We start from the raw sequence: 15,339 nt of genomic DNA on the forward strand, positions 1-15,339 counted from the left end.
CACTTACAATCAGTTGAGTCTCATTCAATCCTGCTTCTCATATCGATTACATTCAGAAAACGCTGATTATACACCACCTTTTAAAGCATCTCAAAGCAGGTCGCTCCACTTGCAACACAGGTGAGAAAAGCATATGAAAAAGCAGCTGACATTTCAAAAATTTATTCACACGGTTGCTAAGGGGTGAAAGTTAATTTTTGTTGTACACCTCTCCTTCCCAATTCCAAATCCAGGTGATGCATGGCGTCATCGCTGGGCACCAAAGGAAGGGAGTACTTAGTTTTCACTCCGTTATTTGTTTGTTTGTTTGTCAGGGCGATATCTCAGTCATCCATTGAGCAAGGAAGCTGAAATTTTGGGACAAAAGTGGAGAAGTGCTTTGGCAAAAACGCTATTTTAATTTTTGATTAATCAATTAATTGATTAATTACGTCATTGTTATCGATTTATTTATTGCTTATTTAATTTTTTCTCATCTGGGCAATATCTCAGGCACTTTTTGAGCTAGGAAGCTGATATTTGGTTATGACAGTGACCAAGTGATTTTGCTGCAAAGGGTATTTTAGATTTTTTGAAAAATCAATGAATCGATTAATTTTTTCATGAATTAATTAATTTTCAAAAAGTTACAGATCAAGATGAAACTGGTGGTTTTGGTATGCAATTAGCCAACTGACTAATAAATTTATAATCTTATGATTACTATTGATTTTAATTATGCATTTAATCAATTAATCAATTAGGTATTGCGCACCACTCCCTCCCAATTCCGTTTCCATGTTCTGCACAGCAGCATTGCCGGGCGCCAAGGCGCCCCAGCAATGTCGAGCACTGGAGGATTTGTTATTTATTTATTTGGCATGGGGCCGGTGTAACTTTGAATATACCTCGACTTGTTCCGGGTTTTTTTTCTGTAATTATGTAAACATTGGTATTCCCATTAGCGAAGCGATGAGTCTTCCTTTTCGTGGCTTTGAAACGAACAACCAAGCAGCTTGGCAAGTACTCACCAAGTGGCTTAAGCACTAAAGCAAGCACTCCAATGAAACGGTTAAAGGAAAGCTTGGCTTGGCAAGCGATTCCTGATTGCCAATCGGTAATATAATACCATGCACCCGAAGACACCGAAGCAATGTCCAAATTGGATAAATTAACACGATTTTTTTTAGTAGTCGGAACTGCTGCTAAGTTCAATTCTTGAGCTTAAAATTTGTAATTTATTCTAATTTAAGAGATTCTCGAGGTTATGGCGTATGCAGAAATGAAATAAAACCACGAATGCTGGCGTCTCCGGGCATTTACAAGCATTGCAATGTATGCAGCGATTCGTAGGTTTGATGATCAGGCATTCGATGATATGAATGAGGAAAGTGAAAAAAAACAACACTTTATCATAAAGAAATCATTGCAGTCTATTCAAAGTCAAGGCATTGTTGAACAGGCCAAAACAATGGGGTGGTTTAAGACTCCTGCGAGCTGACAGAAGGCTGACCAAGATGGCACGCCATCATCTTGATAAGGCTTATTTTGTTATTATTTGTGATGAGCACCCCCTAAATTATCTTCCAAAGGGGTGTTTAAATTAACCCAAACACCAAGTTTTCATTCATGCACCACCATGGAGTTCCCTTTGTATGTTTGCAAAGTTTGGGCGTGCTAGATTTTATGGTTTTGGAGTTATGGAGGAGACAGACAGACTGACTGATGGACGACACACATTGACATTTATTAGTAGTATATATGTATATATATATATATATATATATATATATATATATATATATATATATATATATATATATATATATATATATATATATATATAGTTCCACCCCTCTCTTATGGAAGAGGACACAGAAAGCTCTGCCCCTCTGATCATCAAGAGGATGTGGGGCAGGAACATATTTTGGGTAAACTTGGACACGTAGTCCAAGCTCTGTCCGCTCTCATCAAGATGTGAGGACGTCTGTAATGCAGTGTAAATACGTAGTAAAATGTGAATATGTGTATTAAGTATGTAGTACAACATAGTTCATCAAAATGATCACTTACGTACAACACAGCCCTTACTTTCAGCAAAGATGTTGAATTCCACTTCAAATTCACATTATATATCCAAACAGCTAGTATTAAATAAGTATAATGTTTAGAAACATAGGAGGCCCAATTGTGATGATGATAATGGTAGTACATCGTGTTAAAAACAAATGATAGGCAACAGAAAAGTTTTTTTTTTAATTTGGGTAGTGTACCTGTGAGCGAGACTGTGTCATGGAAGGCTTCCCAGAACCATCAGGTCGCATCCTTTCTCGATATATTCCACCAGCCGTATAGGAATGTGAGGCTCGCACTTGGGCCTTCACACAATAATGGCCTTCCTTGTCACTCTCCAGGCTTCGAACCACACTCTGTGGCATGTCGGCACGATCTGTATACAATGGGTATTCCTTCACACGGTACTGCGAAGTTAGTGGTGGTTGGCGGTACAGTCCGGCTGCAGCCCGTCGCCCATTGACACCCGGAGCAACCTCTCCAGTAGTGTCTGCTGCAAGACTTTCTGCTGAACGATGCCTCTGAAGGTTTGCAGCTGAGGTACTTGTAGCTCCAAGTTCGACAAAGGTCTGGCCAGGTCTGGCTCTTGCACCAAAGCCTCCAGGTTCAGAACCACTTGACTGGCTGGCACTGGAGGAATGATCATCCATAGGAAAGTCTGAAATGTCGCTGGCCATGCCATGTGGCAAGCAAGGTCCCAGGCCCACATTGTCAGAGATCAAGGCCTGACTTTGAGACTCCAGGCTGCAACTTCGCTGGCGTAGGTGTAGTGCAGATGGCTGACAGGGACTGTGGCCCAGATCAAATGACCTATTGAGGGTAACAAACAGATTATTCATGCAATGTTTGAGCAACACTAAAGTAAAATGAAACCTTTATGACAAACAAAGGAGAATCCATTGTTAAATATTCAGGTCGCAAATTATATCCCACTTCAATAGATTGACTCAGAAAACAAACGGTGACTTTTGCAGTGAATTCCAAGGCTCATACTGTAAGTGCTTTAGGCAACCATTGACCATCTCAAAAGATGAATGTGCAGCAGATAGCACTCATATGCAATGGTATACCTTATCGATTGTGGGTATGGATGGTTTACAAATCTCACTCAAGATCAGCAAACTGCATTGGAAATTGTTCAGCTGTCCAAAATTGCACATGGTTAGAAAAACCTTGGTGACAGTGATGAGGAATAGCTGATAAGAAGTAAAAAATTAGGAAAGTGTTGCTCTCGAGTTGGTGCATATATCTGCATTTCCTCTGGATCAGTCATGTACGACACCCCCGAAAGTAAATTCCATCTTTTGGATAAATTTACACTCAAGTGCGTGCCTGTGAGTAGAATGTAAGATTGAAACATCAGTCTGATTAGGACATTTACAAGTCTGTGACAAAACTTATCAATTTTGTTAATTGCTGCCCTGATAATTAATTGAAAAATGACATCAGTTTTGTAAATTGCTTCCCTGATAATAAATTGGAAAATGAGACATACCCCCTGTGATGACCACGAGCCATGCTACGTAGGCGCATGTCTGGTGTTGAAGGCACACTACACGAGTCCCAGCGTAGTCCTGTATGAACTGGACTGCACTGCAGTGAGGCTGAACCCTGTGACCTGGTGCTCGTGCTCTGACTCGCAGAGTCTCTCAAGGGGCTGAAGCAGTCACAGGGTGAGCAACAGGGTCAACAAGAAAATACGTACAAACGTAACAGGAAATTAATGCTTTCCTTTGTATTTGAAATTAGAGTAAGATAAAATATGGAAGGGAAAAAAAATCATAACTAATCATATATTCTTTGCCATTGAAATTTTAAGAATAGAAAAACTCCCATTTCTTGGACCATTGCAAACATCTAGTTCCGAGAAATTTTTGAATGCCTCAAATAAAATACTGTCATATATATGTATGTGTATATATATATATATATATATATATATATATATATATATATATATATATATATATATATATATATATATATATATATATATATATATGTATTTGTGGAGGACAGTACTTTATTTGAGGCATTCAAAAATTTCTCAGAACTAGATGTTTGCAATGGTCCAAGAAACGGCAGTTTTACTGTGTGAGACATAATCCATGGTGATGCTCACCATAACAGTCAGGTAGTATGTGTGTGTGTGTGTGTGTGTGTGTGTGTGTGTGTGTGTGTGTGTGTGTGTGTGTGTGTGTGTGTGTGTGTGTGTATGTATATGTATATGTATATATATATACATATACATATACATATACATATACATATACATATACATATACATATACATATACATATACATACACAGTACAGTACTGTATTTGAGGCATTCAAAAATTTCCCAGAACTTGATGTTTGCAGTGGTCCAAGAAATGGGAGTTTTTCTATTCTTAAAATTTCAATGGCAAAGAACATACGATTAGTTATGATTTTTAGATCCTTGCGGAGGATCTCTAAGTCTTAATCACGTTGTTGTTCTTCATCTTCTTCTTGTGGACTTTTTTGTTTCACAGCCTACAGTTTTCATCGAAACTTCCTGAAATTTGGCATATATGTGTAAAAATACCCTGCGCAGACAGTAACCATCTCCGATTTTGAAAATTCCTCCTAGAAAAAAAAGTTATGATGTCAAAATATCTCCGCTAATGGGAATCGCCAAAAAACTCATCCCTGAAACTAGGCAAGCTTTTTGAATTCTGTTTGTGGGAATCGAACAGGGCATGAGCAGAGATGAATTACCGCACATATGATGCATCACGATGACGTCATATCATTTTTTTATGACGCCATTCCTACTTTTTGACATTTTTTGTTTCACAACCCAGAGTTTTCATCGGATCTTCGTGAAACTTGCCATGTATATGCAGAAAGCTCACGCGCAGGCAGTAACCATCTCCGATTTTGAAAATTCTTCCCAGAAAAAAAAGTTGACATCATAATATCGCCGCAAATGGATATCGCCTATACCTTTACGTCCGAAACTTGGCAAGCTGTTTGAATTTTGTTTGCGGGAATCAAGCCGGGCATTAGCACAGATAATTTATCGCAAACCTGATACATCACAATGATGTCATATTCGTTTTATGACGTCATCATTAAGAGGACGAGGATCTTACCTCATTTGAGCTTGTTTGTTTCACAGCCTTCAGTTTTCATCGAAACTTCCTGAAACTTGGCAAAAATATGTAAAAATACCCTGCGCAGACAGTAACCATCTCCGATTTTGAAAATTCATCCTAGAAAAAAAGTTATGATGTCAAAATATCTCCGCAAATGAAAATCGGCAAAAAAATTATCTCTGAAACTCGGCAAGCTTTTTGAATTCTGTTTGGGGGAATCGAACCAAGGCATTAGCAGAGATGAATCACCGCACATATGATACATCACTTTGACGTCATATCATTTTTTATGACGCCATTCCTACTTTTTGATATTTTTTGTTTCACAACCCAGAGTTTTCATCAGATCTTCATGAAGCTTGCCATGTATATGCAGAAAGCTCATGCGCAGGCAGTAACCATCTCAGATTTTGGAAATTCTTCCCAGAAAAAAAAAGTTGACGTCATAATATCGCCGCTAATGGATATCGCCTATACCTTTATGTCCGAAACTTGGCAAGCTGTTTGAATTTTGTTTGCGGGAATCAAGCCGGGCATTAGCACAGATAATTTATCGCAAACCTGATACATCACAATGATGTCATATTCGTTTTTATGACATCATCATTAAGAGGACGACGATCTTAGCTCAGTTGAGCTTGTTTTTTTCCTTCCATATTTTATTTTACTTTAATTTCAAAATACAAAGTAATTGCACATATATATATATATATATATATATATATATATATATATATATATATATATATATATATATACATATATATATATACATATATATATACACACACACACACACACACACACACACACACACACACACACACACACACACACACACACACACACACACACACACACACACACACACACACACACACACACACACTGTATACACGCACTCCAGGGCAAAAAGAATGAGCCAAGTCAATTTTTCGACATTTTTTGTCATAACTACTGTATTTTACCACACATTGAAAAAACTACCAAAACTCCAGAACATGCAGAAATAACTGTACAAATCAGGATGGACTAACTTGTTTGTCCCTGAGCTTTCTTTAAATAATCCAGTCATTTGTTCAACTTTTCAGAGAGCTTATTGCACTGAGAAATGTCAATATTGTCCCATTCATGTTTGACAGCTTCCCAAAGTTAATCAGAATTTGCAAATTTCCTTTCAATAAATTTGTGCTGAATATAGACCCAAATATTCTCCATGGGGATCAAATCAGGACTCTGACCAGACCAGAACACAAATTTCTGGGACTTTTTCTCCAACCACTTTTTGTTGGCATTTCTCATATGGGCAGGGGCATGATCTTGTTGAAAAATGACTTCTTTGCTTTTCTCTCTAGGAAATAGCTTTTGCAGGCTAGGAAGTAATCCTTTCTCTAATATTTTCTGGTATTCCTTGGCAGTAATTGACCATCCACACCTTCTCAGCTCACCAACACCAGCATAAGAAAATGCATTCCAGACCATGATTCCACCTCTTCCATGCTTCACAGTTGTTGAAATGCACTCGCGGTTGAATCTCTCACCAGGTCTGCGAAGGCAATGTTCTGGGGCACCACTGCAAAGCTCAGATCTTGTTTCAACACTCCACAGAACTCTCTGGATCCAGTATGAATCACAGTTCCCATATTCGGCCAAAAAGTGTAATCTGTCCTGAATGGTTTTCTTGGATAATAGAGCACATCATATTGAGGAAAAACCAGCATCAGTCAACGTTCTTGTGATGGTCCTTCTGGAAACTCATATTCTCAGCAGTTCTGAACTCTGACAGTTTCTGCAGGTTTTTCTTTCTTTCCTGTAGAACTAAGAATTTCAGTCACCTGTCATCTTTATTTGCATCGAGTCAGTGGCTCGAGGCCTACCAGATCCCTTCTTCCTTGCAGTGAAACCTTGCAGTTTTCTGAAACTGTAGACCTATTCTCTTTATGATAGGCAGAAAAATAGGGATTTTCTCCTTCAGGAGCTTGTGAATTTCAGAATATATCTTGCCTTCTTGATGAAGACAATTAATTCGATTTTTAATATCCCCATCAGTTTGGAACTTCTCTTTCTTTGGAGGCATTTCAAAATTGAAACAAAAAACATGACCTACACTAACTGAACAAATCATAAATTTGAGCAATTTAGGCACAAAAACCACAAATGCACTACACATAAAAAAACATGACAACACCCTAAAAATGCATTGCAGATCTTTAAAAGTATTGTTGCTGTTCTCGGAACCACATGCATACAACAGATAGTGTCCCAAGACAGTTATTCCATTATTATACATGTAGATAGCCCCTTTCCTTTTGTTCAGCGGAACAACAAGGGAGTGCGTTGCGATGATCTAATAGCTAGGGTTGCTTCAATCATTTTTTCCTTCATTTCATCCCCACTCTTCTTCTTTTCTGATTATTCCTGAGGTGAATCAGCCACGTGGGGCTTCGTGGAGGCCAGCGCATGCGGCGCCATGGTGGGGAAACTGCAGCGCTGAGTGATGTGGTGTGCTAGTTGGTGTTGGACTATTGACTCGAGCTTCCGATGGTCTGCGGAGAATTGCCGATTGCATTAGAAAGGCATGCAGGTAAATACCTCTTAAGAGGCTGCACGAATGGTGTTTTTCACGGCATGGGAAGCACAGCCAGCACGACGCCCACGCTGCAGGAGACGCGTACGGAGGCCAATAAAGCCGACTCCATGCCATGTTGGGCAGGATACGAGTGTACGGGTAGAAGCGGCTTGATCCTTTTAACCTCAATACCTGACATCTTGGTGTTCGCCCCGCGCACACGCTAGTGGAGTCGTGTGAACGCGGGCGCTCGCCACGTGTGTAATGGCGGAACCGCGCACACTGTATGGAATGTGCTCGAAAGCAGACATGTACGCTGCTCGTGAAACGTGCATGGATTTATCCATGGCGATGTACCTTCGGTCCTCACTGGCAGCGGTGGATTCTCCACGGATGATGAAAGTCTTCTCGTCTCTGCGGCCAGCGGGGCTGCGATTGAGCCAGGGAATGTACAGTGCGGGCCACGTTGGCGCACGTAGAACAAGCGCATTAATCGACGCTGGTCGAACACGGGAGCGGGCATGCAGGACCCTCGACCGGTCACCCGGGGGTTTTTGCGGGATGATTCGCATGCCAATTTAGGTGTGGGCAATTCATGTCATCTTGTGGGTTCGGAGCGCAATATTGCCGCTGTTTGAGATGGCCTTGCCTTAAACAAAGTGAGGCGGTTTCTGGCCCAAGCTCGTGGGCCACGTGAGAAGTCGGGGCCAATCAGTGCGCCCGATTCGGGTGATGACGTTTGGATTCGGCATGGCCCCTCCCCCCGAGCTGCGGGCCCTATAGAGGCCGGGGCAGTCCCTCTTTCCCGGTGGGTTTGTGTTTCCTGCTCCTCGTCTCGCCCATGCCTCGCCTCGTCGACACCGCCACGACCCGCCTCCTGCTCCTCAACTCTGCCTCCTCGTTTCCGCCCACACCACGTCAACCCCACCCACATACCTGATCCCACCTACTACTCCAACCTCACCCTCTGGACTCCGCCCCTTCTCCACTCAAGCTCCTCCTTTAAGGACACAGTGTCCACACGTGCGGTTTGGGCCAGAGACAAAGCGCCCACTGTCGGGTACCGCATCCCAGAGCATCCCCCCCCCCCGAAACGTATTGGTGGCACATCATGCTATCGGGTGCACAGGTACCGAGATCATAGCCTCAACTCCATCCCCCTCCCCCCTTCCCGGCTCTAAACTCCCTCTTCATGGGGTTTTCTGTGTCTGTGTGTGTGCGTATGTGTATGTGTCCTGGCGCCTGTCTACTTAAGTAAGACTGCAGAAGATTGTTATTATTATTGTTATTGTTACGGCTGTGGAAATTCGCAAACCACCATTCAGGTCCCGTAGGTGAGGTATCTCTTAAGTACATGTGTAGTTAGCCCCAAACCCATTGTTTAGAGGGAATAAATGTGATTCATTCGGGCTGCGACGCTTTGAGATAGGCGTTTTTCTGTTCTATCTTTATTTTGAACCAACCACGTCTCAACCACCATCACACAACAACCACCAACCACAATTCCGCTTCACAACAACAACAACCACACCTGCCTCTCAACAACCACGCCATCCTCACCACTCCGCCAGCAACTATCAACATCTCCACGAACACAAAATGGGAACAACAACAACTCCCGCCCCAATTTCTCTGGTAAGCAAGAATGACGGTTGAGGCTCAACTCCCGCCCCGATTTCTCTGGTAAACAAGAATGACGGTTGAGGCTCAACTCCCACCCCAATTTCTCTGGTAAACAAGAATGACGGTTGAAGCTCAACTCCCGCCCCGATTTCTCTGGTAAACAAGAATGACGGTTGAGGCTCAACTCCTGCCCCGATTTCTCTGGTGGAATGTTCCCCCCCCCGCATGCCGCGAAGGGAGGGGCGGGGTGCCGGGGAAATAAAAGGGCGCACGGAAGTGACACCAAAAAGAGTGACACCAGAGGAAGTCAGGTCAGAGGAGGTCAGGTGAGGGCGGTCGGTGAGAGTGTCAGTATCAGTCGGCGGTTCAGGGTCTTCTGCCCATCTGGGTCTTGGAGAAGCGGTCCGTAGAGCGAACCGCTCGTTGGAGCTTGCAGTCGGTGGGGAGTCCGGACGTCGCGGAGGGATGCGGACTGGAGGTGCCGCTCTGCCAGCTGTGTTGCGTGGACCTGCGCGTTCGTACAAGGAGCGCCGGAGAGAGCTCGCCCACCATCGCACCGCGAGGGTGCAGGTAACCTGCATCGGTCTCGTGGGACTCGTTCGGTCTGCCAAGTCCCACGCTATAAAGGCTCACGGGCCCCGTCTGCCCCCTTGTTTTTGAGGGTGGCCTTTTCTTTTGTTTTTTTTTGTCTGGATTTTGTGGCGCCGTGTCTTGTAAAGTAAAACTGTATAAGTGTTGCCATATTTTCGCGTATTCGGTCGTAGCTCTCCATTGTTGTTTTTGTTTTAAATTGATATATGTGTGCTCTTTGTGTGTCGCATAAATAAAGTGCATTATGTTGAATTGTTCCCCGTTTCGCTGCGTCCTTTCCTTCGTTTGAATCTCCATCTTGCTTCACGTAAAGGGTTTGTAGTGGGCTTAATACACCCGATAATTAATCGGAACCGTCGAGGCCGACGATAACACCACTCGGTTATCCCGAGAGCACGGAACGGACCGCTTAAGCGGCCCGTGTCCGCAGTCGACCTGCGGCGAGGTGCAATCGCCCGGTTTACCATCCACGTGGGTACTTAGGTAGGTCGAGTTTGGCAAACAAGCCTATCCCACGCGGGTGGCCAATTGGCACGATCGTGGTGAGGCCGAAAGGCCCACCCGTGACTAGCTCCCGGCGTTAGTCCGAGAGGGTCACGACAGAACTGTCCGTCCGGTGGGCGACGTGCCACGATTCGAGTCACGTGGCCGATCGCATGCAGGCGGGCGCGAATTCGCAACATTATTATTATTTTCGTGTTAAGTCTGCTCTGTATCCCCTTTTCTAAATTGCCTGTTTATTTTCGCACGACGCTTCTTTCTATCCCTGCATTACACACAACAATAAATCTTCACTGTGCCACATATCTTCCCTTGCCTGCTTGTAAATAAATTATTATTATGAGGAATGTTCACTGCTCGTTTTTGTCTTTTCTTCCATTGATCTAGCATGGTCTGAATCCTACTTTAGCCAGGATTTTATTCCCAACGATCCGTTCCTTTCAGCTGGTACGTCCTTGGCAGTGTCGCTCGGCTGCATCCGATCTGGAAAAGTGATCTGGTCCGGTAGAGTGATCTGGTCCGGACAAGGCATACCGAGGGCATGTTCCCCGGTAATTAAACCACGTGATTAATGAAGTTACCTGATTAACCAATAGACGGGAGGACCCTAGGTCACGCGGTTGAGTTGTTGGCGTCCACGGTCGGTTAAGCGACCCGACGCGTCATGGAATTATCAGTGTGCAAGAGCCTACAATTCCGGGGAGTCTGGTAGGAATCGACATAGCTTCCCCAACCTAGTGGTCTTCTCACCCGACCCCTGCAACAGTAAGCTGTACTTCGAAGAGTGAAAAAAAAAATGAATTATTTGTGACACATTGTGACACAATGGCTTCAACTTGTCCACAACCTGCCACATGGCAATATTAAGTATTTTCATGTGAACACCATCCATCCATTGGGATAATACTCTGTACAGAGCATTAGTGCTGCCAATAAGTCTCCTGGACTGTTGCACACAATCCTGCACAGGTCAGGATACTCAAATAGCTCAAACATCCCGGCAAGCTGGTACTCACTTTGCCAACCTCAGAAGGATGACAAGCTGAGTCAACCCCACCTGGTATTAATTCAACAGCCGCACGATTTGAACTCAGGACCCTAGGATCCCTCAGATCCCCTCAGATCCCAAGCCTGCCACCCTCACCATTAAGCCAACACCAGGCATATATGAACACCAAAATGTTATAAAGGAGTGTGATTGGTGGGAAATAGTATGGACTCATCACTTTGGATTATGTGTGAACACAACTTCAGAATTACTTTTATGATTAATAAAGATTTATCTGGAATTGTTTAATCAACTTATTGGCTCATTATTCTCAATCAGACTGAAGCCTGCTTGTTTCTTACCTGGACAACGCATGCCACAGCACAACCTTGTGTGGTTGATCGAACGCCTCATCTAGTGCCACATCGGCCCAGTTACGGCCTCTCGATGCAGATGCCCCGGCAGCCATAGCTTCACGCGGATCTCCTCGAAGTGAGCGAAGGCGTCTCAGGCCTTCAAGTGAGCGTGGGGGGCATGGCCGTAGGATCGAAGTAGGTGGCATTAGACGTTGTGGGCTGAGAAGTGATGACAAAAGGCTACTGCGTGGAGAATCCTCTGTGGACGAAAAATGAAGTGGTTTTGCAAAAGTACTTATTTATTTAATTCCTCCTTCACATCCCATAAGGTTAAACTTTGTTGGTGCTCCTGGTTTAAGTGTCATCAAATGCAGAAGCACCACATGCAGGAAAAGTTATCTTGGCTTGTCAATCAAACATTTTAAAAATAAAACCCTGATATTTACGAGTATAGTCCAACAAATTACATGTTCAATCAGTAATGGAGTCAATAATGAAACATGTAAGGGTGTTTTTTTCAATCCTGTTCAACTTAGTTACAATTGGGGCAAGAGCTGAGCGTTCTGGTACCAAGATAGCTGTTCAGCTTATTTCCTCCAGTGGATGTCCATAATGCCACATGGTTGTGGTTTAACCCCACTCAGGCTGAGAATCATTTTAATACTTTTTTTCCTGTTATTTTTATTGTAGTTATTTATTTACTTCTTTTTTCCTGATAATTTACAAAGTGGGCTTAGTTTACTTTTGGTGGCAAAGTCAAGTGAAACACAAAACCGTTTGTTTATAATGGCCCATAATAATTACTGAGCTGTGTGTCTGTGTACAGAATATCTCAAAAAAGTAGTGGATGGATTCGGACAAAATTTGGTGGACAGGTTAGGTGTGTGACAAGTATATGAATTAATTCGATTTTGGTGAAGATCCGAATCCATATCTGGATACGAGAATTATTTAATTTTAAAGTGATTCTTCACCACAACATTTCAAAACGTTGTGGATGGATTATGAGAAAACGAGGTGGATGAGTTGGGTAGGTGAGAAGAACAAGCCGATTCGATTTTGGTTAAGGTCTGGATGCAGATTCGGCCTCTCGGTGGGATACAAAACGTAAACTGTTCAGCCTGGTGGAGGTATGCGCTACAACGAGTGCCGTTCCAGTTTGCTTCGTTTTGGAAGCAGCAAATTTACGCACAAGTGTTTCACATGATGATGTTTTAAAATATTTTTGTGCTCACGGAATTATACGTTAAAATTGCATGATGAAGGTGCGATGATTTTTTTTCCCCTTCAGCCATGATACTGTGAAGCCGTACCATCGTCCAGCACGGTGGCCTCTGCCAGTGAGCTGCCGTCTGACTGCACGTCAGAGTGGAAATTTTCATCTGCAACACATGCAGAGATAACTCACTTTGGATGTATCTTTACCTCTCATCAAAAAAAAAAAAAATTCAAAACGGTCATCATAGTTTTGTATAACTGCTGGTTTGAAGGAGCTGTTTTGTTGTTCCTTTTTTGTGGTTGCGATTGTTGTTCAAACTCTCTCCCTCTCTCTCTCTCTCTCTCTCTCTCTCTGGTACTTGTTAGGTTACACAATGTGTTAACAGTTGTGTTGTCATCCTTAAGAATAGTCAGCAAACTTGAGTGATCTATTGGTGGCCGACAGTGATGGTAGTGTGGAAGTTGCAGCTAAAATCATTCATCTTGTTCCTTCGTGGAAAATTCTCATTAAGCTTGAGGGCCATCGACATAATAGATATGCTATGATGGTGAAAGATTTTCCACACATTTCCCCCTTCCCTCCCCTCCCCCACAGCCACACCTCCTTCCTGTTTATCTCATACAATTCCCTTCCCTCTCTTGATCTTAATACAATAAACGTACAACTTCCTTTCCCTTATCTGCCCCTCTTCTCCACTTTCCATTTCCTTCTTCCCCCCTCTTCATGTAATTCTCAATTTACTTGTTTTCAATTCACCTGTCAACCCCACCCCAAACCCCACTTTTGCCCTTTATAATGTATGTATGGTCCATTTCTTCACCCAGAAGCCATTACTCAGTGAGGGTGAAGCAAAAACAAAAAAAAAGTCTCCAGACTCACCGTCACACATGTGTGAAGTTCTTTTTGTGGGTTCCTGGCCAGCACGAAGGCGGTAGGCATTAATGGCACCCTCAATGTCTTGCAGCTTCTTGAGGGCATTGAGGTAGGATGTTTTTCGCTGTTTTCTAACCTGTTGGGTCGTCATGAAATTGCAAGGTAATCACAGTCGTTGAGCGAATAACATTCCACCCCATTCACCACAAAGACAGAGAGAAATCTTCAGCCTGACACCTGCCATCCTCCAAAACCATAAACTTATTCCAGGACTTAGAAAGTCTATTTACTGACTGCAGTTCAAGGAAATCAATCTGCCTGCAAATATTCAACCAATTAAGAAAATTACAGGGAAAATAAGGGAGGGAAGAGAGAATTTAATGAAGCAACCATCAAGCAATATGGACGATCGCACGGTTTGCCATGTGAGTATGGAAGGCAGTTTGATTGCAAAAGCAGAGTGTTGTGCTGAAGAGTTTACATTTACAATAAATCCCAAGCAGCTTGATTGCAGTAAGTGATGACATAGCAGAAAATACAAGCATGAGCTTAATAATTGTCTGTAAATCACATCACAAAATAGCTCGAGGCATTTACATTTTTTAATGCAATAAACATTTCATATTAATGATTCAGCGGAATTATGAGCTGTGTGAAGCCATCACTGTAGTTAAAGATTAATAAATTGACAAAAGACTAATTGTGCGGAAATGGCATGAGGGGAGGAGAGTTGAGACAGATGATTGCGAGATATTTTTGGATACGCTGCGAGTTGGAAACAACATTCCAACGCCCGTCCCATTACCTTCTTGCCGATGCTGCAGTCACTTGCAAGCCTCTTGGCAGCTTCTGTGATTTGGGATTGAATGGCAAAGTCTCGCTCCAGACGTTCCAGCTCTGCCTCCTGGTGAAAATGTGATGAAAAAGCATCAGGACCTTCATCCTGAAATGTTTTTAATTTATTTATAGCAACCTGTGTTTTCTGCCAGTTGGTGGAGGCCTCTCATGGGTTTAAGTCTGGGAGATGCTTGACTGACAGTTTTGTCCACATGTTACAATACTTACTTTCTATGGCCCTTTTGACGGTGATCTATGTGAGAAAAAGGTAACCGTGCTTTCACCAATGACAAGTATACCCTCTGCATGAAAATCAATCATACAGATACACATCTGACTGCAGTGGCCCAAGCTACAATTTTTGTATTCCCTTTCACTCAAACAAAATAAACACAATCATGTCTGTGTTATGTAAATGTAACACTCTGTAAAATTACTTTGCCATCTCTGAAACGAAGTTGTTTTGGACTTGTGCCTTCATATGTGTTGGGCGTTTGAGTATTGGTTATTGAAATGGCAAAATCTATTTGTATTAACAAAATAAATCACTCATTAACATGCCTGGTGCCTTATCCACAATCAAATGTTAAATGAATTTCCCCTTTTGC

The 15,339-nt window shown here is 42.7% G+C and overlaps 1 protein-coding gene across 7 annotated transcripts in view; it reads right to left on the bottom strand.

Moving 5' to 3' along the window:
• The window catches only part of LOC147020373 (FERM domain-containing protein 4A-like), a 327,216-nt gene that overhangs the window by 31,630 nt on the left and 280,247 nt on the right, over nucleotides 1-15,339 (bottom strand). For 6 of the 7 annotated variants that reach the window (XM_085895688.1, XM_085895684.1, XM_085895683.1 and 3 more), the window contains exons 17-22: nucleotides 14,700-14,798; nucleotides 13,901-14,030; nucleotides 13,116-13,184; nucleotides 11,809-12,061; nucleotides 3,548-3,709; nucleotides 2,253-2,862 (exon numbers count right to left, since the gene is read on the bottom strand). In XM_085895688.1, coding sequence (XP_085751814.1) covers nucleotides 2,253-2,862; nucleotides 3,548-3,709; nucleotides 11,809-12,061; nucleotides 13,116-13,184; nucleotides 13,901-14,030; nucleotides 14,700-14,798 — 1,323 coding nt within the window. The remainder of the gene's footprint in view (nucleotides 1-2,252; nucleotides 2,863-3,547; nucleotides 3,710-11,808; nucleotides 12,062-13,115; nucleotides 13,185-13,900; nucleotides 14,031-14,699; nucleotides 14,799-15,339) is intronic. The other variant, XM_085895687.1, reaches the window with a different exon arrangement.

This window comes from Eptatretus burgeri, chromosome 9, assembly GCF_056783735.1.
Source record: "Eptatretus burgeri isolate ZD-2024b chromosome 9, Ebu_testis_v1, whole genome shotgun sequence".
Taxonomy (NCBI): Eukaryota; Metazoa; Chordata; class Myxini; order Myxiniformes; family Myxinidae; genus Eptatretus; species Eptatretus burgeri.